Below are 26,423 nucleotides of genomic sequence, written 5' to 3'. Positions count from 1 at the left end.
GCTATCTTTTGCTGTTTTAATAATATTTTTAAAAAACAAATTTGTTCTACTGTACATGTTTGTAAGCTCTTTGGATGCGGTAAAAAGGAGCCTCTCCAGACTTTTAAATTTGTAATGAAGGCTACTTTTAAAAATAAATTTTTGATATTTGAATAGTTATTTCTCTTTTTTGAAGAAAGCTGAAATCCTGACTTACAGGATATTTTTCCAGGCAACTGTATTTTGTGAAGGGTAAAGGTGTACTCATTACCCAACAATCTGGGTGGAGACTCAGTAACTATTATATAGAGGTATATAGTTTTTTGATTAATTAATATTTCACTTCTTTCTAATGATATGTATAGAAGTAGATGAAATCAGATTCTCTCTGTAAGGCTGAAAAAAAATCGGGTATCCTATTTCCTACTTCCGGCTTTTTCGTAATTTTCTTTTGTTCTTTTTGTATCACTTTTCCTTCTTTTCTATATAGTAGTAATTTTAAGTCAGTTTGAAATTTTGGGTTCATTCACTTTGTGCATATGAAGGAACTATTTTGGGGGGAAAAGTCATATTCTAATTGATGTCACAATTTATGACAACTTTGAACCAAAAGTGAATCTTGTCTAACTTCTTGTTTATGTATCTCAAAATATTTGAAGTGATGGATTAAGTGGTAATGTTTGAAAAATCTTGTAAAAAAAATCATATGCTTTCAGGTGTTCTCTTGAACCTACATACATATTTTTCTCTGGATGTGGAATCATTTGGCAAAAGTAACAAGGAAATCATAATTACAATGTGTTCTTTATTCCTCATATAACTCCTGAAGAGAAAGTAACCTCCAGGATAAAATCAGGCTCTTTTTTTGAATAGCCTGACATTTTGTGGACTAAATCAATCCCAGGATGGGACACCTGTCTCATAGTTTTCATACTGCAAGAGACCTGGGAGCCCGGCAGATTCCAAGGGGGTGGGAGTGGGCAGCAAAACACCAGCTAAGTGTTGAGTGACTTTTTTCCAGCTTGCAGACAGGATGGAGATTGAATTATCTCATGAGGAAGTAGATGAAAGTTACAGTCCAGAAATATATCTCAAGTGTGTCATCTTCTTGGGTAGTAGAGTAAGAATTTACATTCCCCCAGTGCTATTCATTCAGCTCTACTTTCCTGCCTTTATTTTTGTTTATTTTCTACTTTACCTCCTCTCCCTTTCTGACAAAATACTGACTAGTGGATTCATTGATTTACTGTGGAATATCTCTAAACATGAATATAAGAACATGGTTTTTAATCTCAATTTATCCAAAATTATTTTTATTTTCCTTCTCTGGAGATTAAATCACTAGAACATCACAAGTGATTCATTTCTACTAGATTGAGGACAATTTATTTTAGCTGTTTGAGTTTCAGTAATTCTTTCTGTAAATGAATGTCCTATATTTACAAAGTTACATATTCCCTACTTGTGTTACAACTCAAATATTTCTGAGTTAGATCTAGCTTGCTGAAATTCTAGAAAGCCAAAAATAGAATGCAATCAGGCAAGAAAAAGAAATAAAGGGTAGTCAATCAGGAAAAGAGGAAGTCAAATTGTCTCTATTTGCAGATGATATGATTTTATATTTAGAAGACCCCATTGTCTCAGCCCAAAATCTCCTGAAACGGATAAGCAACTTCAGCAAAGTCTCAGGATACAAAATCAATGTGCAGAAATCACAAGTATTTCTATACATCAATAACAGACAGAGAGCCAAACCAAAAGTGAACTCCCATTCACAATTGCTATAAAGAGAATAAAATACCTAGGAATACAACTAGCAAAGGATGTAAAGGACCTCTTCAAGGAGAACTACAAACCACTGCTCAATGAAATAAAAGAGGATACAAACAGATGGAAAAATATCCCATGCTCATGATTGGGAAGCCTCCAATAAAAAACAAACCCTGGATAGTACGTCTCTAATGACCTTCCTGGACAGACAAAACTTCACATGTTGTCACAAATCAGTGTAGGAGGAATTAAGCCCATCCTGTGTGTCCTCACTGGGAGAGGAATTTTTGGAAGCTTGCACCTAGTTTCCTTTGGACATCATTCCATGGACCTTTTCCCTTTGCTGATTTTGCTCTGTATACTTTTTGTGTGATAAATCATAGTGGGATACATGCTGAGTCCTGTGAGTCCCCGTAGGAAACTGCCAGTGATCTTGAAGACCCCAAAGCGAGTCACCTCGTGTATATATATAAAGTTCAAAGAAATATATGGGGACTCACAAATTGCCGGAGAATTAACTATGTAGAAACAAGGCAAATTAAATAAAACTCAGGTGTAAAAAGAAAAATTATGATAAGAACATAAAATAATACAGCAGGAATAAACTAAAATTATCGCTAATCTTAAAATATGTAAATAGTTTACATAATCCTTTTAAGAGTTTTATAATTAGAGTTTTTATAAATGTTATATAATTTTAGGCCAATATATTTGAAAATGAAGATGAAATGAATAATACTTTAGGAAAATATTACGAGATAGGTTTAAGACACAGGAAGTCTGATGAGAATTAGAGACCAATTTAGAAGTTGTCACATATTTACAAATAATATATTTGTTAGCATATGTTATAAACAAATTTTACTAATTGTAAACAAAAATGTAATTTTATAAGTAATCTCAAAGTCTTAAAAATTAAAGACTTATAATCCTCTCCAATCTATAATAACTGACCAGGACAATACAGGCACCTAAATTGTTGACCTATATTTAAATATATGCATATAAAAATATAGAAAGAGATTCAGAAACATAGAAAACTTAATGTGGCATCTTAAAAAATTATCCAAAACGAATTCAAAGTAATATTAACAGGCATTCTATTAATGTACTTCAGTATAGTAACAGATTCAAGTGAGAAAAACAATTTTTCATTGCAAGGACATGCTCCAAGTAATTAACCCACCAATCATATGAATTAACACTTTAATCCACACAGCCCAGAATCCTCTATAGTACCTTGACTATTTTATTCTCTACAGAGCAAATAACTGAGGCAAATAGAGGTTAAGTAGCATTTCCTAGATCATACTACTGCTAGGCATAGCTTCAGAACTTTTGCTTTTAACAATTATATCTTATTGTTTCTCTGTATTAGAGAAATTTTAGTAGTAAAATAAAATTTTTAGTAATTATTCACCTAATTATAAGAACATAAACTAAAACTGTATTAATATATAGTTTTTCCAGAAGAGAAATGGTGATGCTGAAACAGGTTTTAGAAATTGACCTATACATAGGTGTATGATTAATTTGTGATGAAAGAAAGTATGGATTATTTTATAAGGCATGTGGACTACACTTTTAGGTACATCTCTACACTCTGCACAAAAATAATATTAAGAGGTGAATATATTTTGAAAGCCAGAATAATTATAAATGATACACATTATATATAGTATATAATGTATATTTAATATAACAAATATTTATAACATTATAAGGTAAACTGATATAGATGATATTTTCTTTTCATTTCTTTCTTTCCTCACTCTGTCCCCCAGGCTGGAGTGAAGTGGTGCAATCTTGGCTGACTGCAACCTCTGCCTCCTGGGTTCAAGTGATTCTCCTACCTCAGCTTCCTGAGTAGCTGGGATTAAAGGTGCACACCACCACGCCCAGCTAATTTTTGTATTTTTTTTTTTTTTTAGTAGAGACGGGGTTTCACCATGTCGGTCAGGCTGGTCTCGAACTCCTGACCTTGTAACCACCCGCCTCGGTCTCCCAAAGTACTGGGATTACAGGTGTGAGCCACCGAGTCCGGCCTAGATAATATTTTCCAAGCAAGAATCAATATCCAGGAATCATTAAGAAAATATATCTTTACACTTTTATAACACAAATTTTGAAGATTAATGACAGAAAAGCATCGCTAAGTATAATTTTAAAAGCTTAATATCCAGATTATAAACTTATATCTATGTAAAAAGAATAAACATTGAATAGAAAAATAATAAAATGATATGAATGATCCACATAGATGACTAATAACCATTGAAAAAGCTCAGTCTTATTAGAAATCAAACAAACTCAATAACAAGAAACAAATAACTCAGTCAAAAAATGGTGAAAAGACCTGAACAGACATTTCTCAAAAGAAAATGTACGAATGGCCAAAAGGAGTATGAAAAAAATAATGTTACTAAACATCAGAGAAATGCACATTACAATCGCAATTAGTATTAGAATTTATAGCCATTATAAAAAAGATAAAAATTCACAAATTCTGGCAAGAATGTGGAGAAAAGGGAACCCTTGCTTTCCTATTGGTGGAAATGTAAGTTAAGACAGCCATTATAAAAACCACTATGGATGCTTCTCAAAAAGCTAAAAGCTGAACTACCATATGATTCAGCCATCCATTTCTGGATATATATCTAAAAGAATTGAAATCAGTATGGTGACAAGATACCTGCATTCTCATATTCATTGCACCAGGATTTACAATGTCCAAGATAATGGAATCAACCTAAGTGTCCATCAATGGATGAATGGATAAAGAAAAATATGGTACATATGTGCAATGGAATATTATTCAGCCTTAACAAAAGGAAATTCTGTCATTGGTGACAACATGGATGAGCCCAGATAACATCCGAAGTGAAATAAGCAGACAAAAAAAAGGAGAATACTGTATGATCTCACTTATACGTTCTATCTAAAATAGTCACTCCTACAAGTGGAACGTTGAATGGTCATTACCAGAAGCTGGAGGGTGGATAAGAGGGAGAGACAGAGATGTTATTCAGTTAGGAGAAATAAGGATTTGAGATCTATTGCACAGCATAGTGACTATAGTTAAAAAGTAATGTATATTTTGGGCTGTTCTTGGAGATCATGGCAGACGGGAGGCAGAACTAGGTTGCAGCTCCTATTCGGACAGACAGAGCAGTGGTGCAGAGGCTTGTATTGTGAATTTTAGCCCTGGATCAACTGCAAGAACAAACCAGAAATCCCAAGAGAACCCACAGACCCTCTGAAAGAAGCAGACTGCTCCTGCAGGACCCAGGAGACACCCCAAATACTGTGAGTGCCCCAACTGCCCATCCCTATATTGCTGTGGTGTACTCCTCTGGGTCTGGGGGAAAAGGCATGGGATCCACCATCTGGTCTTGTTGCCACCGAGGCACAGACATGGCTACGTGGTTTCTATGACCCTATTAAATGATTCTTTCAAAGAAACTGGATTTGTCAACCACCTTCTTCTGCCCCTCAGCTTCCTGGATTTTGGGGTAGGTTTTCTTAGATCTGCCTACCGCAAAACAAGTCTTTCATTAGATAAGTCTTTTGCAAATATTTTCTAACAGTGTATGTCTTGCCTTCTCATTCTGTTGAACACTTTTTTTTTTTTTTTGGCTAAAACTTGCAAGCTGGTCTTAAAATTTACATAATTGGTCAAAAAATTCAGAATACTGAAAAAGAAAAAGTAGGAGGACTTACTGTACCAATATCAAGATAAATCTATGGTAAACAAGATATATTGGTATTGATACAGGAATAAATAAATAGATAAGAATAAAATAGAGACTCTGGAAATAGGCATACACACCTTGACTTATGAAAGACAGACTGCAGAACTGTGGATAAAGATAGGTTTTTAAATAAATAAATGATTTCAATCCCCAGATGGCTATCCATATGGTCAAATATGCTTTTCTATTCACAAAAATCATTTCAAGTATATTTAAAACCTCAATATGATGAGCAAAATGGTAAAGTTTTTAGAAGACAGTATTGGAAAAAATTGTCATGGATTTCAGATCAATAAAGATATTAAAAGAGTCATAAAATGCACAAACTCTAAAGGAAAAAATGGATTTTTAGACCATGTTAATATTTAATTATTCTGTTTATTATCATTAAATAAATACACCATGAGGAAATTAACAAGATTACCTACTGTATTATTTGGGTTCTCTAGAGAAATAGAATCAATATGAGATGTATGTATGTGTGTGTATAACATACCATATATATGTGAGATATGCATACACACACACATGTCTACACACACATACATACAATAAGGAATCGGCTCATGTGATTCTCAGTGTCTCAGAAGTTCCAAGATCTGCAGTCAGCAAGCTGGGGATTGAGAAGAGCCAAGAGTATGGTTCCAGTCAAAGTCAAAAGGCCTAAGAACCAGCAGAGCTGACGGTGTAATTTCTAGTCTAAGTTCAAGTCAGGAAAAGGAGACTATCAATGTTCCAGCTGAAGACAGTCTGGCAGAGAGAGTGAATGCTCCCTCTCTCAACCTTTTTATTCTATTCAGGCCTTCAACAGATTAAATGAGGCTCACCCACATTGGGGAAGGCAGTTTGCTTTACTCAGTCTACCCATTTGAATGTTAATCTCACTGAAAAACTCCCTCATAGACACACGCAGAATAACGTTAAACCAAAGATCTGTGCACCTTATGGCCCAATCAAACTGACATATAGAATTAACCATCACAGTACAGAGTGGTAGAAAATATTCACAATACACATAAACCAGAAGATTCATATTCAGAAAATATAAAGGACTCTTACAAATTAACTTTAAAAATACAGATGAAATAGAAAATTTGGAAAATGATTTCACAAGAGAGGGTATCCAAATGGTCAGTTAATGTTAGAGAAGTACTCAACCTTGTTTGCAGTTCAGGAAATTTAAAATTGAACCACAATGAGAGAATGATGGTGAGATGAAATCACAAGTGTGTCACCTGTGAATCACCTGATGCTTGTTAAATCCTAGAGCTCTTGTTCCTTATAATTTAATGATACAAGCATGTAGGACTTCACCAAGAAACATCCATATACCTAGAGATGTACAATAGAATTAGTAACTATTTAATCATGATTTCTAATTTTAAAATAATTTTTTAAAAGTCAGTAGTCAGGTGACCCAGGCTACGCTAAGAGAAATGCCTCTCAATTTTAATATACATGTGGACAACTTGGTAATCTTGTTGAAATGCAGTTTGTGATTGATACTGTAGGTCTACAGTGAAACCTGAGATTTTGCATCTAACAACCTCCCAGGTTGCCTATGGCCCAGGTGAAGTGATGCAGCTACTGCCAGCTGATGGATCATGCATTGAGAGGATGCTAAGGGGTTTCCCTGGGCTACCCAAGCAGAGGGTAATTGCAGACAGCTGGATGTGGCCAAAGGTTTATAGGCACTCAAGGAACCCCCAGCTCCTTGCCATTTCCTGTTCCCTGAGTTTTGTCTTGGAGTCTGGAGCAATGAAGATCTCTGTGCTCTTAGGCAGGTCTTTCCTCTTTTCTTTTGGAATTCTTCTGGACTCAACCCAGGTATGAATAAGAATCTTCAGAGGATGGTGATTTAAAGTGATAAGAATCTTTCTAAAACACTGCTGTGTAAAAACAATCATCAGAGGATGGTGATTTAAAGTGATAAGATTACTTTCTAAAACACTGCTGTGAAAGCTGACTTTTTTTTTTTTAGTTCTCCCTGATTATAAACCAACAGGTAGGGCTGCCCGTTTCTAATTACTCAGTTAAGAAAAATTTACTGTGTTTCTAGTCACATAAGCTGTGCTCAAAGTATTTTCTTTTTCTATAAACCAATTTGAGGGTTCTCCAGTTTTTATTTTGTGCCATTATCTTGTCATTAGAATAATGATGAGACCCATGTTTCTGATATAACTGGGACTCCTGTAATTTGGGAGAACCAGGGGAAGGAAGGGCTGCCTTAGAGATCTCTGGGTTTCCAGGGAGGATTCCTGGTCCTCTTGGCCTATCCATGGTGCTGGACAGATAGAATGAAAATTATATAGATAGTGAGCAGCTGAATTCGGATGACTTCTAATTGCTTCCTCTACATACTGAAGTTCGGGAAACAATTGAACCCCAACTTTGTACTTGTTAGCTGCATGAACTTGGGCAAGTTACTTGAAGTCTTTCTACCTGTTTGGTCGCCAGGAAAAAGTTACTAGGAATGTATCATACCTTAAAATAAGGTGATGAGAGAGCCAGTGAAATGAAAACACTCAAATCTTAGTGCTGGAATGATGGTGAGGTAATGAGGAGATAGCTGTTTGGTTCAGGGCGCCAGAGTGATGTCAGCTGTGTCTAATGTCGGTGTGAGAGGTTTGGCAAAGAAAGCAGCTTATGGACTTTCTCCCGTATCTGTAACCATGTGTTGCTTCTCTTCCACCTTTGCATTAGAATACTGGTTCTCAGTAGGTGGTTTTGTTCTCCAGGGAACATTTGGCAATGATTAGAGGGGTTTTTGGCTGTCACAAGAGGGTTTTCCACTGGTGTCTAGTGGATGGTGGTCAAGAATGCCACTACACGCTCTGCAACATATAGCCAACAACTACAAAATCTCCTGGATTATAGATCAATATAATGATTATAGATTATAGATCAATAGGGCTGAGTTGAGAAACCTAGCATTGTGTTTTACTTCAGCTTAGAAGCACTTTAAGGCATGTATTTATGAGACCCCCTTTCTAAGCAAAACTAGTGCCAGACCTGAAACCAGCTGAAACCACTGCTACGTTTCATATAATCTTGATTTCTAATAACCGAAGCTAATGACCACCTCCTTGCAGGGGTCTCAGTGAGTAAGATTTGTGGAGGGCTACCCAATATCAAATCTCAAATCTGTGATTACTTGTCTCATAATTAGACTTGGCTGCTCTGTTACACCTGTTTGTTTAATTTTTCTTTGGATTTCAGTGTCTTAATGTCTTTTTTTTTCCTATGTGGGTCTAACTTCCTCTATTGCCATTCCATTAGACCAAAATTAGAATATGCAGTTAAGGGTGGAATTGAGACATAAGTGTACTTTAGTCACAATTAAATGAGTCTAGGGAAACCCAGGGAGTAAAATGAGTTAAAAACCTAGCTCCTGTAGGCCAGGCAGCACTTTGGGAGGCTGAGGCAGGCAGATCACCTGAGGTGAGGAGTTTGAGACCAGCCTGACCAACATGGTGAAACCCTGTCTCCACTAAAATATAAAAATTAACAGGGCACAGTGGTGGGTGACTGTAATCCCAAATATTCGGAAGGCTGAGGCAGGAGAATCACTTGAACCTGGGAGGTGGAGGTGGCAGTGAGCCAAGATCGTACCATTGCACTCCAGCCTATGGGACAGAGTGAGACTCCATCTCAAAACAACAAAAAATACCTAGTGCCTGTAATCCCAGCACTTTGGGAGGCCTGGCTGGGCAGATTGCTTGAGCTCAGGAGTTCAAGACCAGACTGGGCAACGTGATAAAACCTCATCTCTACTAAAACCACAAAAATTAGCCAGGTGTGGTGGTGCATGCCTGTAGTTTCAGCTACTCCAGAGGCTGAGGCAGAAGAATCACTTGAACCCAGGAGGTGGAGGTTGCAGTGAGCCAAGATCCCGCCACTGCATTCCAGCCTGGATGACAGAGGGAGTTTCCATTTTTAAAAACAAAACAAAACCTCATTCCTGCTCTAAGAGTACCATCAATCTATTTTTTGGTGGTTTCGTAACTGTGGTCTAGCCATAATGCTTGGCACACACAGGGTCTTCCATCCTTGAACTGGAAATCATTAGTTACATAAAAACTGAATGACTGGCTATGTGAAAAAAATCTGGCCTCTCATCCTTCTCTTCACGTGTTTTTATCTGCTTTTGTTATATTCAGTGGTCATCTTGTAGCTCTGAATGTTGGTACCTCTTAGACCAGTTCTCAAACTTTGTATATATAAGTCATGTTATTAAAATGCAAAGTGAGTCAATGGGTTAGAGATGAGATCTGGAATTCAGTATTTCTTTTCTTTTCTTTTTTTTTTTTGAGATGGAGTCTTGCTCTGTTGTCCAGGCTGGAGTACAATGGCGTGATCTTAGCTCACTGCAACCTGTGCCCCTCCCAGGTTCAAGCGATTCTCCTGCCTTAGCCTCCTGAGTAGCTGGGACTACAGGCGTGTACCATCACACCTGGCTAATTTTTTGTATTTTTAGTAGAGATAGGGTTTCACCGTGTTAGCCAGGATGGTCTCGAACTCCTGACCTCATGATCCACCTGCCTTGGCCTCCCAAAGCGCTGGGATTACAGGTGTGAGCCACTGTGCCCGGCCTAAAATTCAGTATTTCTAATGAGTGGTCAGGTGATGTTGATGTTACCATTTATAAACAAGTTTTTGGTTATTGAGGCTTTAGACGAATTACTCGCTGGCCAGCATTATTAATAGAGCATAGAAAATTGTCTGTGAACAATCAATTGAGATAACTCACTACCTTGGTGTTGGGAAAACTGGCTAACCATATGCAGAAAGCAGAAACTCGACCCCTTCCTGACACCTTACACTAAAATTGACTCCAGATGGATTAAAGACTTAAACATAAGGCCTAACACCATAAAAACACTGGTAGGAAACCTAGGCAAAACCATTCAGGACATAGGCATAGGCAAGGACTTTATGACCAAAACACCAAAAGCATTGGCAACAAAAGCCAAAATAGACAAATGGGACCTAATCAAACTCCACAGCTTCTGCACGGCAAAAGAAACAGTCAATAGAGTGAATCGGCAACCAACAGAATGGGAAAAAATTTTTGCAGCCTACCCATCTGACAAAGGGCTGATATCCAGAATTTACAATGAACTAAAAAAGATTTACAAGAAAAAAACAAACAAGCCCATTCAAAAATGGGCGAAGGATATGAACAGATACTTTACAAAAGAAGACATACAAGAGGCCAACAAACATATGAAAAAATGCTCATCATCACTGGTCATTAGAGAAATGCAAATCAAAACTACATTGAGATACCATCTCACGCCAGTTAGAATGGCGATCATTAAAAAATCTGGAGAAAATAGATGCTGGAGAGGATGTGGAGAAATAGGAACACTTTTACACTGTTGGTGGGAGTGTAAATTAGTTCAACCACTGTGGAAAACAGTGTGGCGATTCCTCAAGGACCTAGAAATAGAAATTCCATTTGACCCAGCAATCCCATTACTGGGCATATATCCAAAGGATTATAAATCGTTCTACTATAAGGACACATGCACACGAATGTTCATTGCAGCACAGTTTACAATAGCAAAGACCTGGAACCAACCCAAATGCCCATCGATGATAGACTGGACAGGAAAAATGTGGCACATATACACCATGGAATATTATGCAGCCATTAAAAACGAGGAGTTCGCGTCCTTTGTAGGGACATGGATGAACCTGGAAACCATCATTCTCAGCAAACTGACACAAGAACACAAAACCAAACACCATATGTTCTCACTCATAGGAGGGTGTTGAACAAGGAGAACACATGGACACAGGGAGGGGAGCACTATACACGGGGGTCTGTTGCAGGGGAGTGGGGGGGACAGCGGGGGGGGGAGTTGGGGAGGGATAGCATGGGGAGAAAAGCCAGATATGGGTGAGGGGGAGGGAGGCAGCAAATCACACTGCCATGAATGCACCTATGCAACAACTTTGCATGTTTTTCACATGTACCCCAAAACCTAAAATGCAATTAAAAAAAAAAAAAAGAAAAGAAAATTGTCTGTGGATAGAGAATAATTAACTGAAACATGAGTCAGGTACTCATTGTTATTCTAATTCTCCCTTTTTCACTCCTACATCTCCTAAGACACAGATCTTCAGTGGATAAAGAAGACACTGTTTAGACTGCACCAGTGACTGAGTGGACTACTGATGGTCTAGATCACTGTCTGACTTGGTTTTAGGGTCAGCCACGTTATGTACCAGACTTAAGATTCTTCATTTCTTATCTGGAAAATGAAGAGATTATCTGTCCTATCTCAGGTTTTGTTTGTTGGACTCAATAACAAGAATGTAACCCAGGTGCCATGGCTCACGCCTGTAATCCCAGCACTTTGGGAGGCTGAGACAGGTGGATCACCTGAGGTCAGGAGTTTGAGACCAGCCTGACTAGCCTGGCCTATCTGGTGAAACCTCGTCTCTATTAAAAATACAAAAATTATCTGGATGTGGTGGCATGTGCCTATAATCCCAGCTACTTGGGAGGCTAAGGCAGGAGAATCACTTGAACCCAGGAGGTGGAGTTTGCAGTGAGCCAAGATCGTGCCACTGCACTCCAGCCTGGGTAACAAATCGAGATTCTGTCTCAAAAATAAAAAAGAAGTATGTGGTGACATTTGACCTAGGAATTGGTGCGTAAACAGCAGAACTTTTTATTTTTGTGACAGTAAATGTGGGAATCCCCCTGGGAACAGGCTTGTGGTCTAACATATTAACCCTGACCCTGAAATAACAACCTGACCCTGAAAGCTTTGCTTTTTAAGATAAACATATCCATCCTTGGGATACAAATACAAAATACATAGGCTATGTCTCCTTTCTTAGTCTGAATAAAAGGAGGGCATCGATAGTAATGACAATTCCCATTTCGATATGGACCATGGACATTGTACCATAGTCCTGCTTGCTACGAGATAAGTGGATTGCAGATTTTTTTTCATCCACACCCTACACTTCTGCAGCTGTCATCACTGTATTTACTATCGGTATCTATCAACTTCCTTATATGAATAACTTGTACTATTAATCTCTCTTGGAAAATACTTTCTCAAAATTCTAAATGCTGAGTTCCATGTTGCACTTGTGTCTCTGTTCTTCTAGCTGTCGCAATAAGCATGTGTCAAGTTGGTAACTTCAGGTTTCTAGGGCAAATAAGGCTCATTCTAAGCCAAACATTTTGCTAAAGACAGAGTGCTGTAGATCATTGGATACTGCCAGCTGTCCAGAGATTAAAACCTGGGTCAATGTCTTATTCATGTGGTTGGATTAGTCACTTATTTAATTAAAATCCATATTGAAGACCAAATATATGCCATATGTAGCTGGGGATAGAGATGAAATGTGATTTTTTTTTTCCTGGGGGTGGGGAGAGATAATGGCAAAATATGAAATGTCCCTGTGTGCCTGGTGTTGTAAAAATGTTCCTAGGGTATAGCCACAGCTTCTTCAGGTTAATATGAGAAGATTAGACTCTGTGTAACTTAACCTTTTGTATAGTATTAAAATTCTTATCCAGGTTGAGTTTAACTAGTTGATACTGAGGCTGGCTGGATGGAGATCTAGCTATATGAAAGGAATTTGTGGTGGTAGTATCTTACATAAAGATCATTACATTGTTTTTGCCTTAATAAACATTAATTGAGCAACAAAGTTCTAGGCAGTATTCAAAGATCTTTATATGCCTTATTTCATTTAATCATCACAGAACCGTAAAAGGTAGGTAATAATGACAACATTCACTCTAAATATGAATAAATGGTTGCAAAGAAATTAACCAACTAACCTCTCTATGGATTTTTGCAGCTGAGTAAAATACAGAGTAGCACAGCAGCCTCTGCCCTCAAGTGGCTCTGAGCACATGAATTGTGGCCAATCTGAATTGTGCTGCAAATATAAAACACATGGCTGGGTGCGGCAGCTCACCCCTGTATTCCTAGCACTATGGGAGGCTGAGGGGGCAGATCACAAGGTCAAGAGATTGAGACCATCCTGGCCAACATGGTGAAACCCTGACTCTACTAAAAATACAAAAATTAGCTGGGTGCAGTGGCACGTACCTGTAATCCCAGCTACTCAGAAGGCTGAGGCAGGAGAATCACTTGAACCCGGGAGGTGGAGGTTGCAATGAGCCGAGATCATGCCACTGCACTCTAGCCTGGCAACAGAGTGAGACTCCATCTCAAAAAAACAAACACCCCAAAAAACCCTACATACCAGTTCCAGAAAATTAGTATGAGAAAGAAGTGTAATCTCAATTTTTGTTTTGTTAATGTTAATGATCATATTTGGGATATATTAGCTTAGATGAAATATATTTTAAATGATAACTGCTTTTTAAAATTTAAAATCTTAATTTCTTTTTTTAAGATGGGGTCTTGCTCTGTTGCCCAGGCTGGAGTACAGTGGCACGATCTTGGCTCACTGTAGCCTATGCCTCCTGGGTTCAAGCAATTCTCCCACCTCAGCCTCCCAAGTAGCTGGAATTACAGAGGCACACCACCATGCCTGGCTAATTTTTGCATTTTTAGTAGAGACGAGGTTTCACCATGTTGGCCAGGTTGATCTCGAACTCCTGACTTCAGGTGATCCACCCACCTCAACCTCCCAAAATGCTGGGATTACAGGCATGAGCCACTGCAACTGGTCTGTACCTGCTTATGTTTGAACTAATAGAAGATAGAATGCTACCCACGTGGTTTGTGTTATATTTGTCAGCACCAACAATGTGTTATGTCTTGAAATGAAGTATGCTATCTGCTACTTTTTGGATTTTTTCTGTTTTTAGCAATAACTGCAACATGTTCTGATGATTGGTTGTTAGAATGAAAATAAGACCTTTTCATAACAATGTGGAAATTAGAATTGGCGACATACACCTGGGAGATAAATGTCTTGTAACAAGACTGTTGTCATTTAACTATGAGTTTTCTTATCCTGTCACTTCTTGTGGGATCAAGAAAATGGTAAATGCCATGATGCCTTTCCCTAATACATATTCTGAATTTTTTTTCAGGGCTACATAGTATCAAAAGTTCCTTCCTAATAAAAATTTTCCAGCATCTTCCTATCTCTTGCAGTGATCAATTCTTAGTTAGGGACCAGGTGCTTCTCTACTTACTTGGGACATTTCAGATAAGGGACTTTAAAAAGGTCATAAGGGGGATCCAAGATGGCCAAATAGGAACAGCCCTGGAGTGCAGTTCCCAGCAAGAACAACACAGAGGGTGAGTGATCACCACATTTCCAAACAAGTTATTACTGTCCACAGACCAGGAAATTCCCGGGCTGAAAAGCACCACAAGTTTCCAGCATGGTTGTTTCGGCCGGCACAGGGGGTCTCCGCATAAAAACTCACACACCTCTGGGCAGCTGTTTCAACTGGCATCTGGAATGCCTGGGAGACAGAGCCACCCATTCAACTGAAATAAAGGATGCTAAAACAGGGAGCCAGGTGATTTGGCTTAGTGGGTCCCACCCCCACAAAGACCAGCAATCTGAAATGCTCTGGATTGAGAGTTTCGCAGCAAGTGCAGCTGGACCCAGGACGGTCCAGCTCTGTGAGGGGAAGGGCGTCTGCCATTACTGAGGCAGTCCACCACTACTGAGGCAGTCCGCCATTACAGAGGCAGTTCTAACTATACCTCTGTAAGCAAAACGACAAGGAAGTTCACACAGCAGTTGGGCAGAGCCCATGGCAGCTCAGCAACGCCTCTGCTGGCAGACTGTGACTAGGCTACCTCCTTACTGGGCAGGGCATCTCTGAAAAAAGGCAGCAGCATGTCAGGAACTTATAAATAAAGACCCACCTTCCCAGGACAGAGCACTTGGGGGAAAAAAGGCGGTTATGAGTTCTGCCGCAGCAGACTTAAACGTACCTGCCCAGCAGCTCTGAACAGAACAACGGAGCTCACAGCTCAGGACTTGAGCTCCTATAAGGGACAGACTGCTCAACAACTCCCTGACTCCAGTATATCCAAAGAGACACCTCATAAAGGAGAGCTGAGGCTGACATCTGGTGGGTATCCTTCTGGGACAAAGATAGCAGAAGAAGAAACATGAATGCTGTGCAGCCACCATGGAATACTATATAGCCATAAAAAATGATGAGTTCATGTTTGTGTCCTTTGAAGGGACATGGATGAATCTGGAAACCATAATTCTCAGCAAACTGACACAAGAACAGAAAATCAAACACTTCATGTTCTCACTTATAGTGGAGTGTTGAACAATGAAAACACATGGACACAGGGAGGGAGGCATGAGAAACAAGGAAAGAACTAAAATTGAAAGACATCAAAATTGAAAGACCTCAAAAGCTAGCAGAAGATAAGAAATAGCTAATATCAGAGCAGAACTGAAGGAGAGACACAAAAAACTCTTCAAAAAATCAATAAATCCAGGAGCTGGTTTTTTGAAAAGATCAACAAAATAGACTGCTAGCCAGATTAATAAAAAAGAAAAGAGAGAAGAATCAAATAGATGCAATAAAAAATGATAAAGGGGACATTACCACTGACTCCACAGAAATACAAACTACCATCAGAGATTAGTACGAACACCTCAATGCACATAAACCAGTAAACCTGGAAGAAATGGATAAATTCCTGGACACTGGCACCCTCCCAAGCCTAAACCAGGAAGAAGTTGAAACTCCAAATAGATCAATAACAAGGGCTGAAGTGAGGCAGCAATTAAGAGCCAACCACCCAAAAAAAGCCCAGGTCCAGATGGGTTCACAGCCAAATTCTACCAGGTATACAAAGAGAAGTCAGTACCACTCCTTCTGAAACTATTCCAAACAATCCAAAAAGAAGGAATACTTCCCAAATGATTTTATGAGACCGACATCATCCTGATAATAAAACCCAGCAGAGACTCAACAAAAAAAACTTCAGCCCAATATCCATGATGAACATAGATGCAAAAATCTTCAATAAAATACTGGCAAACCGATTGCAATAGCACATCAAAAAGCTTATCCATCACAATTTAGTAGTCTTCATCCCAGGGATGCAAGGCTGGTTCAACATGCACAAGTCTATAAACGTAATTCACCACATAAACAGAATCAAAGACAAAAACCACGATTATCTCAATAGATGCAGAGAAGGCCTTCAACAAAATTCAACAGCCCTTTATGCTAAACACTCTCAATAAACTACGTATTGAAGGAACATATCTCAAAATAATAAAAGCTATTTATGACAAACCCACAGCCAACATCATACTGAATGGGAAAAACCTGGAAGCATTCCCTTGGAAATCTGGCACTAGACAAGGATGACCTCTCTCACAACTCCTATTCAATAGAGTATTGAAAAGTTCTAGCCAGAGCAATCAGGCAAGGAAAAGAAATAAAGAGTATTCAGTTAGCAAAGGAGGAAGTCAAACTGTCTCTATTTGCAGAAGACATGATTGTATATTTAGAAGAATCTATTGTCTCAGCCCCAAATCTCCTGAAACTGATAAGCAACTTCAGCAACATCTCAGGATACAAAATCAATGTGCAGAAATCACAAGCATTCCTATACACCAATAACAGACTAACAGAGAGCCAAATCAAGAACAACCTGACATTCACAATTGCTACAAAGAGAATAAAATACCTAGGAATACACCTAACAAAGGATGTAAAGGACCTCTTCAAGGAGAACTACAAACCACTGCTCAACAAAATAAGAGAGGACACAAACAGAAAAACATTCCATGCTTATGGTTAGGAAGAATAAATAATGTGAAAATGGCCATACTGCCCAAAGTAATTTATAGATTCAATGCTATCTTCATCAAGCTACCTATGACCCTCTTCACAGAACTGGAAAAAACCACCTTAAACTTCATATGGAACCAAAAGAGAGCCCGCATAGCCAAGACAATTCTAAGCAAAAAGAACAAAGCTGGAAGCATCACACTACCTGACTAAACTATACCACAAGGCTACAGTAATCAAAACAGCATGGTACTGGTACCAAAACAGAGATATAGACCAATGGAACAGAACAGAGGCCTTGGAGGCAATGCCACACATTTACAGCCATCTGATCTTTGACAAACCTGACAAAAACAAGCAATGGGGAAAGGACTCCCTGTTTAATAAATGGTGTTGGGAAAATTGGCTAGCAATGTACAGAAAGCAGAAACTGGACCCCTTCCTGACACCTTACACTAAAATTAACTCCAGGTGGATTAAAGACTTAAACATAAAGCCTAACATCATAAAAATCCTAGAAGAAAACCTAGGCAAAATCATTCAGGACATAGGCATAGGCAAGGACTTCATGACTAAAATACCAGAACAATGGCAACAAAAGCCAAATAGACAAATGAGATCTAATTAAACTCCAGAACTTCTTTACAGCCAAGGAAACTACCATTAGAGTGAACTGGCAACCAACGAAATGGGAAAAAATTTTTGCAATCTACCCATCTAACAAAGGGCTAATATCCAGAATCTACAAAAAATGAAAACAGATTTATAAGAAAACAAACAAATAAACCCATTCATAAGTGGGCAGAGGACATGAACAGACACTTTTCAAAAGAAGACATATATGATGCCAACAAATGTATTAAAAATGCTTATCCTTACTGATCATTAGAGAAATGCAAATCAAAACCACATTGAGATACCATCTCTCGCCAGTTAGGCAATCATTAAAAAATCAGGAGACAACAGATGCTGGAGAGGATGTTGAGAAATAGGAACATGTTTACACTATTGATGGGAGTGTAAATTAGTTCAACCATTGTGGAAGACAGTGTGGCAATTCCTCAAGGACCTAGAAATAGAAATTCCATTTGACCCAGCAATCCCATTACTGGATATATACCCAAAGGATTATAAGTCATTCTGTTATAAAGACACATGCACATGTATGTTCTTTGTGGCACTGTTTACAATAGCAAAGACATGGAACCAACCCAAATGCCCATTGATGATAGACTGGACAAGGAAAATGTGGCACATATATACCATGGAATACTATGCAGCTATAAAAATACAATGAGTTTGTGTTCTTTGTAGGGACATGGATGAATCTGGAAACCACCATTCTTAGCAAACTGACACAAGAACAGAAAATCAAACACCGCATGTTCTCACTCATAGGTGGGTGTTAAACAATGAGAACATATGCACATGGGGAGGGAGGCATCACACATTGGGGTCTGTTGCGGGGGAATAGGGGAGGGACAGTGGGGCATAGGGAAGTTGGAGAGGGATAACATGGGGAGAAATGCCATATGTAGGTGATGGGGGGATGGAGACAGCAAACCACATTGCCATGTATGTACCTATGCAACAATCCTGCATGTTTTGCACATGTATCCCAGAACCTAAAATGCAATAAAATATATATGCATATTTGTATATATATGTGTGTGTGTATATATATCTATATATATATTTATACATATAAAGGTGGTAAGGGGCCAGGCGCAGTGGCTCTCACGTGTAATCCCAGCACTTTGGGAGGCTGAGGCAGGTAGATCAACTGAAGTCAGGAGTTTGAGACAAATGTGTTCAACATAGTAAAACCAAGTCTCTGCTAAAAATACAAAATTTAGCTGGGTGTGGTGGCAGGCAGCTGTAATCCCAGCTACTCAGGAGGCTGAGGCAGGAGAATCACTTGAACTTGGGAGGCAGAAGTTGCAGTGAGCCAAGATGGTGCCATTGCACTCCAGCCTGGGTGACAAGATGGAAACTCTGTCTCAAAAAAAGTCATAAGGTATGGCCTATGCCTTCTCAGTTTTACTACCTCTATCTGCTTTCAGATTTTAATAGTTTAGAACATTGTGTATGAATATATGCAACTGGGGGACTACTTTGGAAAAAGCACATATACTTTAAAACAGACCCAGAGACAAATATTTTTTCCTATTCCCCATCTGGTGTTAGACATAGGGACAAAGAAGTTGAAGGATGAGAAGAAAAGGGAGAATAAAGTATTTCTCACTGAGGTCTACTATTTTATTTCTGTTAAATTAATGTGAAATGCCATTTCCAGATTTTCCTAAAACAGATTCTATTAAGATTATTAAGCCACCAAAATAATGCCTTCCTTTATTAAAACTCTCAATTGTTTCAGATGTTCCAAAGAAATGTTGCCATATTATCAGAGATCAGTTACAGACCAATGTTGCATACTCCCTATAAATTTCCAGCAGTTTGCTTTGTGAAGAGGTATGTGTAGCTACTTCTCTTACACATTCTTAAATTTATTATCTGGTCGATAGATAAGTTTCTGTTAAGAATACAGCTATAAAAAATGCACTAGAGGGATGCATGTGGCACAGTTACAATTTCTAAAGTTTCTCTAATCCTTAAGAAAATGTTCAGATGTATAGGATTGAAAGAATTTATAAATAACACCTAGATTCCACCATCTTGCTAAACTTTGTTACACATCCATTTCCCTATCTATCAATTTTGATGCACTTCCAATTGAAGATATGAGTACATGTTCCCCTAAGTACTTCAGCATGTATATCATGAATTAAAGATCAATATTTAATTTCTTTGAAGAAAAACTTACTTGCAATGAAATATATAAATGTTACACAAGTATATGCATTTGTTAACTGAGCTTTATGTTTAACATAATACCCTATTGACATGCGTAAGACAGATCACCGCAGAAAGTGGATCTTCCCAGTTGGTTCCTGCTGGCCACACCTCACTGTTCTTGTCTCTGCTATAACTTTTTAGAAATAGAACCGCAGCATATATGCTTCTGTGTCTAGCGTATTTCATTCAGCAGAATGTTTGAAACTCATTTATGTTGCATATTCCAGCAGGCTGTTTCTTTATATTGCTGAGTGATATATTTCATTATATATGTATTATTTGATGAAGATTTGCGCTGTTTTCAGTCTCTGGTTATTATGAATAAATCTATTATCATATGTTTGCATGTCTCTGCGCAGATGTATATTTTTGTTTCCTTTAAATACCTAAGAATGGGATTGCTTGATTATAGGAAGTATGTTTAGTTTTGTAAGAAATGAATATTTTCCCAAATAAGGTTCTTTTGGCACTAATATGAGGAATGTATGAGAGTCCAGTGGTTTCAGCCTCTGATGTCAGTTTCTTATTCTAACCGTCTGAATAGGTGCATAGTAGTATTTAATTTGTATTTTCTAATAACTAATTATTATTGCATGCTGGCCATTTGTATGTCTCTTGTGAGCCATGTCTTTTGTTCATTTTTACTGTGTTGTCTGTTTTGAGTTTTCAGTGGTCTTCATATCTTAAAGACCAGGACTTTGTCAGATGTATTTTGCCCCAACCCCACATTGTTTATTCATTGTCTTAATGTGTTTTTTGATGAGCAGACATCTTTGCTTTTGGAGCTTAACTTATAGACTCTTCCTTCTAGTTATTGCTTTCTGTTCTGTCTTAAAATTCTTTGCTTACTGCCAAGTCTTATTTTCTTCTAAAAGCTTTATGGTTTTGAATATATTTGGGTTTATAATCCATCTAACTTATTTTTTGCATGTAGTATAAGGAAGGTCAGGGTTCTTTCTTCTCCATAGGGATATCTTGTTGATATAGTGCCAATAACTGAAATGATATTCTTTCATGCCTGAATCGCTTTGATGCTTCATTTATATCAATGGCCTTATAAGCTTGGATTTATCTGGGCTCTTATTTATGTCCTAATGATCTATTGGATCTTTATCTTGACTGAAGTTCATTTGCAATTTAGCAATGCTATTTTCAGCTGTTCAGGATGATGTCAGACCAATTCTCACTATATCCTCATACTTGCTGATGGGTGGAACAGGTCAGAGAAAATGAAGGCATCCTGCAAGGCATGACTCGAAATTAGCTTTAAAAAGGAATCTGTGTTCTTCAGACTTCACCAGTCATCTCTAAACCTTTGCTGTTTAACATAGTAGCCAGTTGCTATTGGTAACATTACATTTAAATTAACTAAAATTAAAACAACAAAAAATTTAGTTGCACAAGCTATTTTTTCAAGTGGTCAATAGCAGCATGTGGCTAGTGGTAACATTTGCACAGTGTAGATGTAGAATTTTCTGTAATAAAGATTTACTTATGGACAGTGTTGCTACATCAGAATAAACATACTTGTTAACCAGACAGTAGCTAAATATCATAAATGTTCATGTTGATCTTAAAATGGTTCTAACCTTTGTTTTTAATATTCTAAATTTTAACTCTTATTTTAGGTTCAGGGAGTACATATATAGGTTTGTTACATAAGTAAATTGCATTATTCTGAGGTTTGAGGTACAATTGACCCTGTTACCCAGGTATTGGGCATAGACCCCAGTAGGTAATTTTCTCATTTTCCCCACTCCCACCCCCACCCCCCTAAATTCCTTTTCCTCACTGTCAGGAAAGGAAAGATCTGACAGTGGGAATGAATACTACAACTCCTAAAATAGGATGGTGTAGGGTTGAGATAGTAGCTAAAGGTGATGGAATCTAACTGCTTTTTAACCTTAGAATGGGATGTCTCCCTCTCTTTCCTGCCTAAATTTTGGTGGTAGTCTTTGGATTTTTAAATAACATGCTTCCCTGACCACAAGGAATTTTTACAAATTGGTATGAGTCCCCCGTATTCCTTGGAACAAGGTAGAAAATGTACCTCTGTTGTACCCTCTTTTAATCTGAGAAGGTATGTTTGTTCTTCTAACCTCCAATTTCTTTTCAACCCCTCTGGCTATAATATTAGCTGTTATATTGTTATAGGCACCTCATATCCTCTTCCACTTAATTGATCCAGGGGTTAGGACCTGACGTGGGCAAGGCCAGTTAGTTTTTCAAAGAGCCTTTGTAAACTTGTTAGCCTCTGAGCCAGTAACGGCTATGAGATTGAAAAAAAAAAAAAAAAAAAGATCCCAGCACTTTGGGAGGCCAAGGCAGGTAGATCACTTGAGGCCAGAAGTTTGAGACCGGCTTAACCAATGCAGTGAAACCTTGTTTCTACTAAAAATACAAAAATTAGCCAGGCATGGTGGTGCATGTCTGTAATCCCAGTTACATGGGAGGCTGAGGCAGGAAAATCACTTGAACCTGGGAGGTGGAGGTTGCAGTGAGCCAAGATAGCACCACTGCACTGCAGCCTGGGTGACTGTCTCAAAAAAAAAAAAAAAAAAAAAAAAGCCATCAGTCCCCTTTGAGCTCGTGGAAAGATGTGGTACTTACAGCAATGGAGTCAGGGAAACGAGCACGTTAATGTGGTTGTAAGTTACATGTCGTTAAAATTCCTACTTCTGATTCATGAGATGTAGTTGCCTTTTTAAAAGGTGATATTGGTATATTCACTTTTTAATTAATTATTGGATAGTCTAACCTTGCAGAAAATAGTTTTGTAGTCACTGCTTTTTATTTTATTTTATTTTATTTTAAGGAGTCTCCCCGCCTTTTATTTTGACAGAATCTCCCTCTGTCACTCAGGCTGGAGTGCAGTAGCACTATCTCAGCTCACTGCAGCCTGTCTCCTGGGTTCAAGCGATTCTCCTGCCTCAGCCTCCAGAGTAGCTGGGATTACAGGTGTGCACCACCACGCCTGACTAATTTTCATATCTTTAAAGATGAGATTTCACCATGTTGGTCAGGCTGGTCTTGAAATCCTGACCTCAGGTGATCTGCCCATTTTGGCATCCCAAAGTGCTGGGATTACAGGCATGAGCCACTGCACCCGGTGTGTAGACACTGCTTTTATGCAATGTAAAATTTTCCTCAATGCTTGACAGCATCTTGAAGGTCATTTTCTGGTTATTAGACTTGTGAAGCCCTGGTGGAGTACAACTTAATGCTAGACTTTCATACTTAACTTATGTTTCTTCCTTCCCTTCTTTCCAGTTCCAACGATGCTGGGGTTTGAGGTATTGGAGTAGATTTTTAAATGTGATCCTTTCGTGGTTTTAAAATCTGTTCTCTTCCCCTACCTTTCCTGGGTTTGCTGGGATAGGGTAATAGTATTAAGATATGAAAAGAGAAAATGTCTCTTTACTGAAATGGTTGTAGGGGTCTTTTGGCCAACACTGAGCATAGATGCCTTCTCCGTGGTGAGTCCAAATGCTGGTCTTCCTCGCTTAATGACTTTCTGAATGGGTCTATCATGAACGTCAGATTTGATCCTTGAATTTCTCACTTGGTGCTGGCTGTCTTAAGGAGGATCTTGGCAATATAGTTTAATCCCAACTACTATCTATCTAGGCATCCACTAAGCTCTCAAAAAATTGTTTCAATAGCAGATGACAGAAGTAAAGGCTATTATGCCTTATCTATCTGCAGTCTATTTTTCTCCCAGATCAAATACGCTAAGACATATTAGCCTTTCTCAATTCAACAAGAAATATTGAAAATTTGAATGAGATTTTAGCCTCCCTTTACACGTGCACTCTGAATCTGAATCATTCTGGTATTGACTACATGCTGGCTTTGGGAGACGAGCGAACCACCTTCGGTTTTCTTACATGCAGGGAAGGAAAGACCAGCAGTGGGAATAAACACTGCAACTCCTAAGATAGGATGGGGAAGGGTTGAGATGATAATTAAAGGTGGTGGAATCTAGGTGCTTTTTGACCTTGAAACGGGGTGTCTCTATGTCTGTATTTCCTGCCTAAGATTTTGGTAGTAGGATCTTTTTGCATACATATGGGTCTCTGCTTTCAATTTATAATCTTGGGATGTGTGTGTGGCTGGCTTGGTTGAGTCATAGTCCATTTAGCCATAGATAGAATGTTTGTCCCTCTAACGATCATTTTGCTTTTCAAAACTTTTATTGACCCCGGAGCCTCAAAGTCAAGTCTAGGATCAATTCTGGATCAATAAGTAGCATCCTATTCAAGATTCTGTTACAAATTCTTTATTTAGATTGACTGAGCTAATTTGCCTTTCCCCCACAAGTCAGTTATTTTGGGTTATCACTTATAACTAACATATATCTAATACACACTTTTCCCACAGAAAGATCTGTATACCTATTAATCCTGTGCTTTTCTTTTGTTTACTCTGTGTTTAGGCTTAAATTCCCATCTGTGATACAATTTGGAATAAATGGGTTTGATGCCAACACCTTGAAAAATATCCCTCAAAAAACAGAACAAGAGCCACCAGCTCCCGCACAAAGTAAAACATGGGAACCTAATTTTAAGGGTGTTAATAAGGTGAGAATATTAGGGTTGTTTATTTTATAGTTAACTATAATTTGTTAAATATAACTTCAATGAAGGAAATAATGTGAATTCCTGTTTGAATGCTGCATGATGAAATTGCTGTGGTTTCAAGGTGAACCCTGTAGAATTAGGTATCGTGGTCTGTACTTAGATAAAGTTACAGTTTTCTTGTTGCACATCAACATGAATAGGGTCCATACTGGTCAGTTTCCTTACCTATTCTCTTAGGTACTAAATTGTTCATTTTCAATATTGTCTGTGACAAAATGAAATAGTTGTCATGGAAGGCTCATACCAGATCTCTTATTTTATACTAATATCTGCAGAAAAACATGTCTATATACATATAAGTAGGCAGACAGGTAAACTAGGCTTAAATTGAGAGGAATTTGCTACATCTAATTAGCAGTTTTCCTGAAATTAATACCTGTAGAAAATACCTTTCTTAGAAAGGTATTTTCTACTGAGCTTATTTTAAAAGAATGCCAGAAAACTTGTGCATATTGACAATAGCCTTGAAGTTGACATTTCATAAAGAAGTATGCTTTGTTCTAGAGATCTGAAAACCACTTAAAGTTGAAATGTATGGCATAATTACTTGATAGTCTCAGAAAGGCAGTGATCTAGTCAGTATGTAGATGCTAATCACTTCTAATAGCATAATATCTAATGATTGTATTTGATATAGTTGGGTAATGCCAATGATTACATTTTAGGGTAGAAATTTGATTTTTTTTTTACTTTTTTTTTTTTTTTGAGACTGAGTCTTGCTCCGTTGCCAGGCTGGAGTGCAGTGGCATGATCTCGGCTCACTGCAAATTCTGCCTCCCTGGTTCAAGTGATTCTCCTGCCTCAGCCTCCTGAGTAGCTGGGACTACAGGTGCTTGCCACCATACCTGGCTAATTTTTGTATTTTTTTTTTTCTTTTTTTCAGTAGAGATGGAGTTTCACCATATTGGCCAGGCTGGTCTTGAACTCCTGACTTTGTGATCCGCCTGCCTTGGCCTCCCAAAGTGCTGGGATTACAGGTGTGAGCAACCACGTCCAGCCTTTTTTCACATTACTTCTAACTGAGCATGCATGAGGTTATCTGAACATTTTTTTTTTTTTTTTTTTTTTTTTTTTTTTTAGGTAAGAGTTATATTTAAGCAGCTCTTAACTGCTTTCCCCCCTACATGCTACAGGAGCAACTACCCATGAGTCACTGCATCAATAATGCCTGTGTTATAATACCCTCTCCTCCCTGAAGTATGGGAGCAAGTGGTACATGCTTGTCTGAGAACCAGTTTCATCAATACTGTTGTTGTATCTGTCCAAAGATGAGTAGCAATATTTGTTACCAGTTTTACTGCCTATTGGAGTTTTGGATAACATATCTATACCATGATCTTTGCACTTTTTAGTGAGTTAATTTTAAGTGAAATGGCCATTCTAACTCTGTGAAATCAAGTTCATATGTAATAAAGCTTGCCCATATCTGGTGTGTACTTTTCTGAATGAACATTCAGCATTTTTATGATAGTTGCTCACTTTAATTTTATCCATTATGCTTAGTAACTATGTCTTAGTGAAATATATTGAAATCTTCCTCCCCTTTTATAAGGAGGATTTTTCCATCAGTCCTTCATCTTTGACTTTCTATACTGCTTTTTTCTTTTCTGTTTCCTGGTAATGTCTCATGAGGAAACATTGTAAACTTATTTTGGCATTGTACATTTCTTTCCTATTACCTTGATA

The 26,423-nt window shown here is 38.1% G+C and overlaps 1 protein-coding gene across 2 annotated transcripts; it reads left to right on the top strand.

Moving 5' to 3' along the window:
• Positions 1-4,768: 4,768 nt before the first annotated feature.
• Positions 4,769-26,162, top strand: OOSP4B (oocyte secreted protein family member 4B). Of its 2 annotated transcripts, XM_064365497.1 has the most exons (5): positions 7,049-7,281; positions 14,317-14,494; positions 19,619-19,713; positions 24,533-24,677; positions 25,871-26,162. In XM_064365497.1, the coding sequence occupies exons 2-5, from the start codon at positions 14,354-14,356 to the stop codon at positions 25,931-25,933; spliced, it is 444 nt and encodes a 147-aa protein (XP_064221567.1). In that variant the 5' UTR covers positions 7,049-7,281; positions 14,317-14,353; the 3' UTR covers positions 25,934-26,162. The 2 variants fall into 2 exon arrangements, 1 of the variants encoding a protein (XP_064221567.1); XR_010338397.1 differs by lacking the exons at positions 7,049-7,281; positions 14,317-14,494; positions 19,619-19,713; positions 25,871-26,162 and adding an exon at positions 4,769-5,055 and having other exon boundaries at positions 24,533-24,622.
• Positions 26,163-26,423: the final 261 nt, after the last annotated feature.

Source organism: Aotus nancymaae, unplaced genomic scaffold, assembly GCF_030222135.1.
Source record: "Aotus nancymaae isolate 86718 unplaced genomic scaffold, 86718_ANA_hifiasm-v0.15.2.pri h1tg000059l, whole genome shotgun sequence".
NCBI lineage: Eukaryota > Metazoa > Chordata > Mammalia > Primates > Aotidae > Aotus > Aotus nancymaae.
Note: the sequence above shows the minus strand (reverse complement) of the source record. Positions and strands in the feature narration are given on the sequence as shown.

Excerpts from the sequence above, each read along its gene's own strand:
- OOSP4B (XM_064365497.1), top strand. The coding sequence starts at position 14,354 with ATGAAAATAAGACCTTTTCATAACAATGTGGAAATTAGAATTGGCGAC. Across the intron at positions 19,714-24,532 it reads GCAGTTTGCTTTGTGAAGAG|GCTTAAATTCCCATCTGTGA; the intron begins GTATGTGTAGCT and ends CTCTGTGTTTAG. Across the intron at positions 24,678-25,870 it reads ATTTTAAGGGTGTTAATAAG|GAGCAACTACCCATGAGTCA; the intron begins GTGAGAATATTA and ends TACATGCTACAG.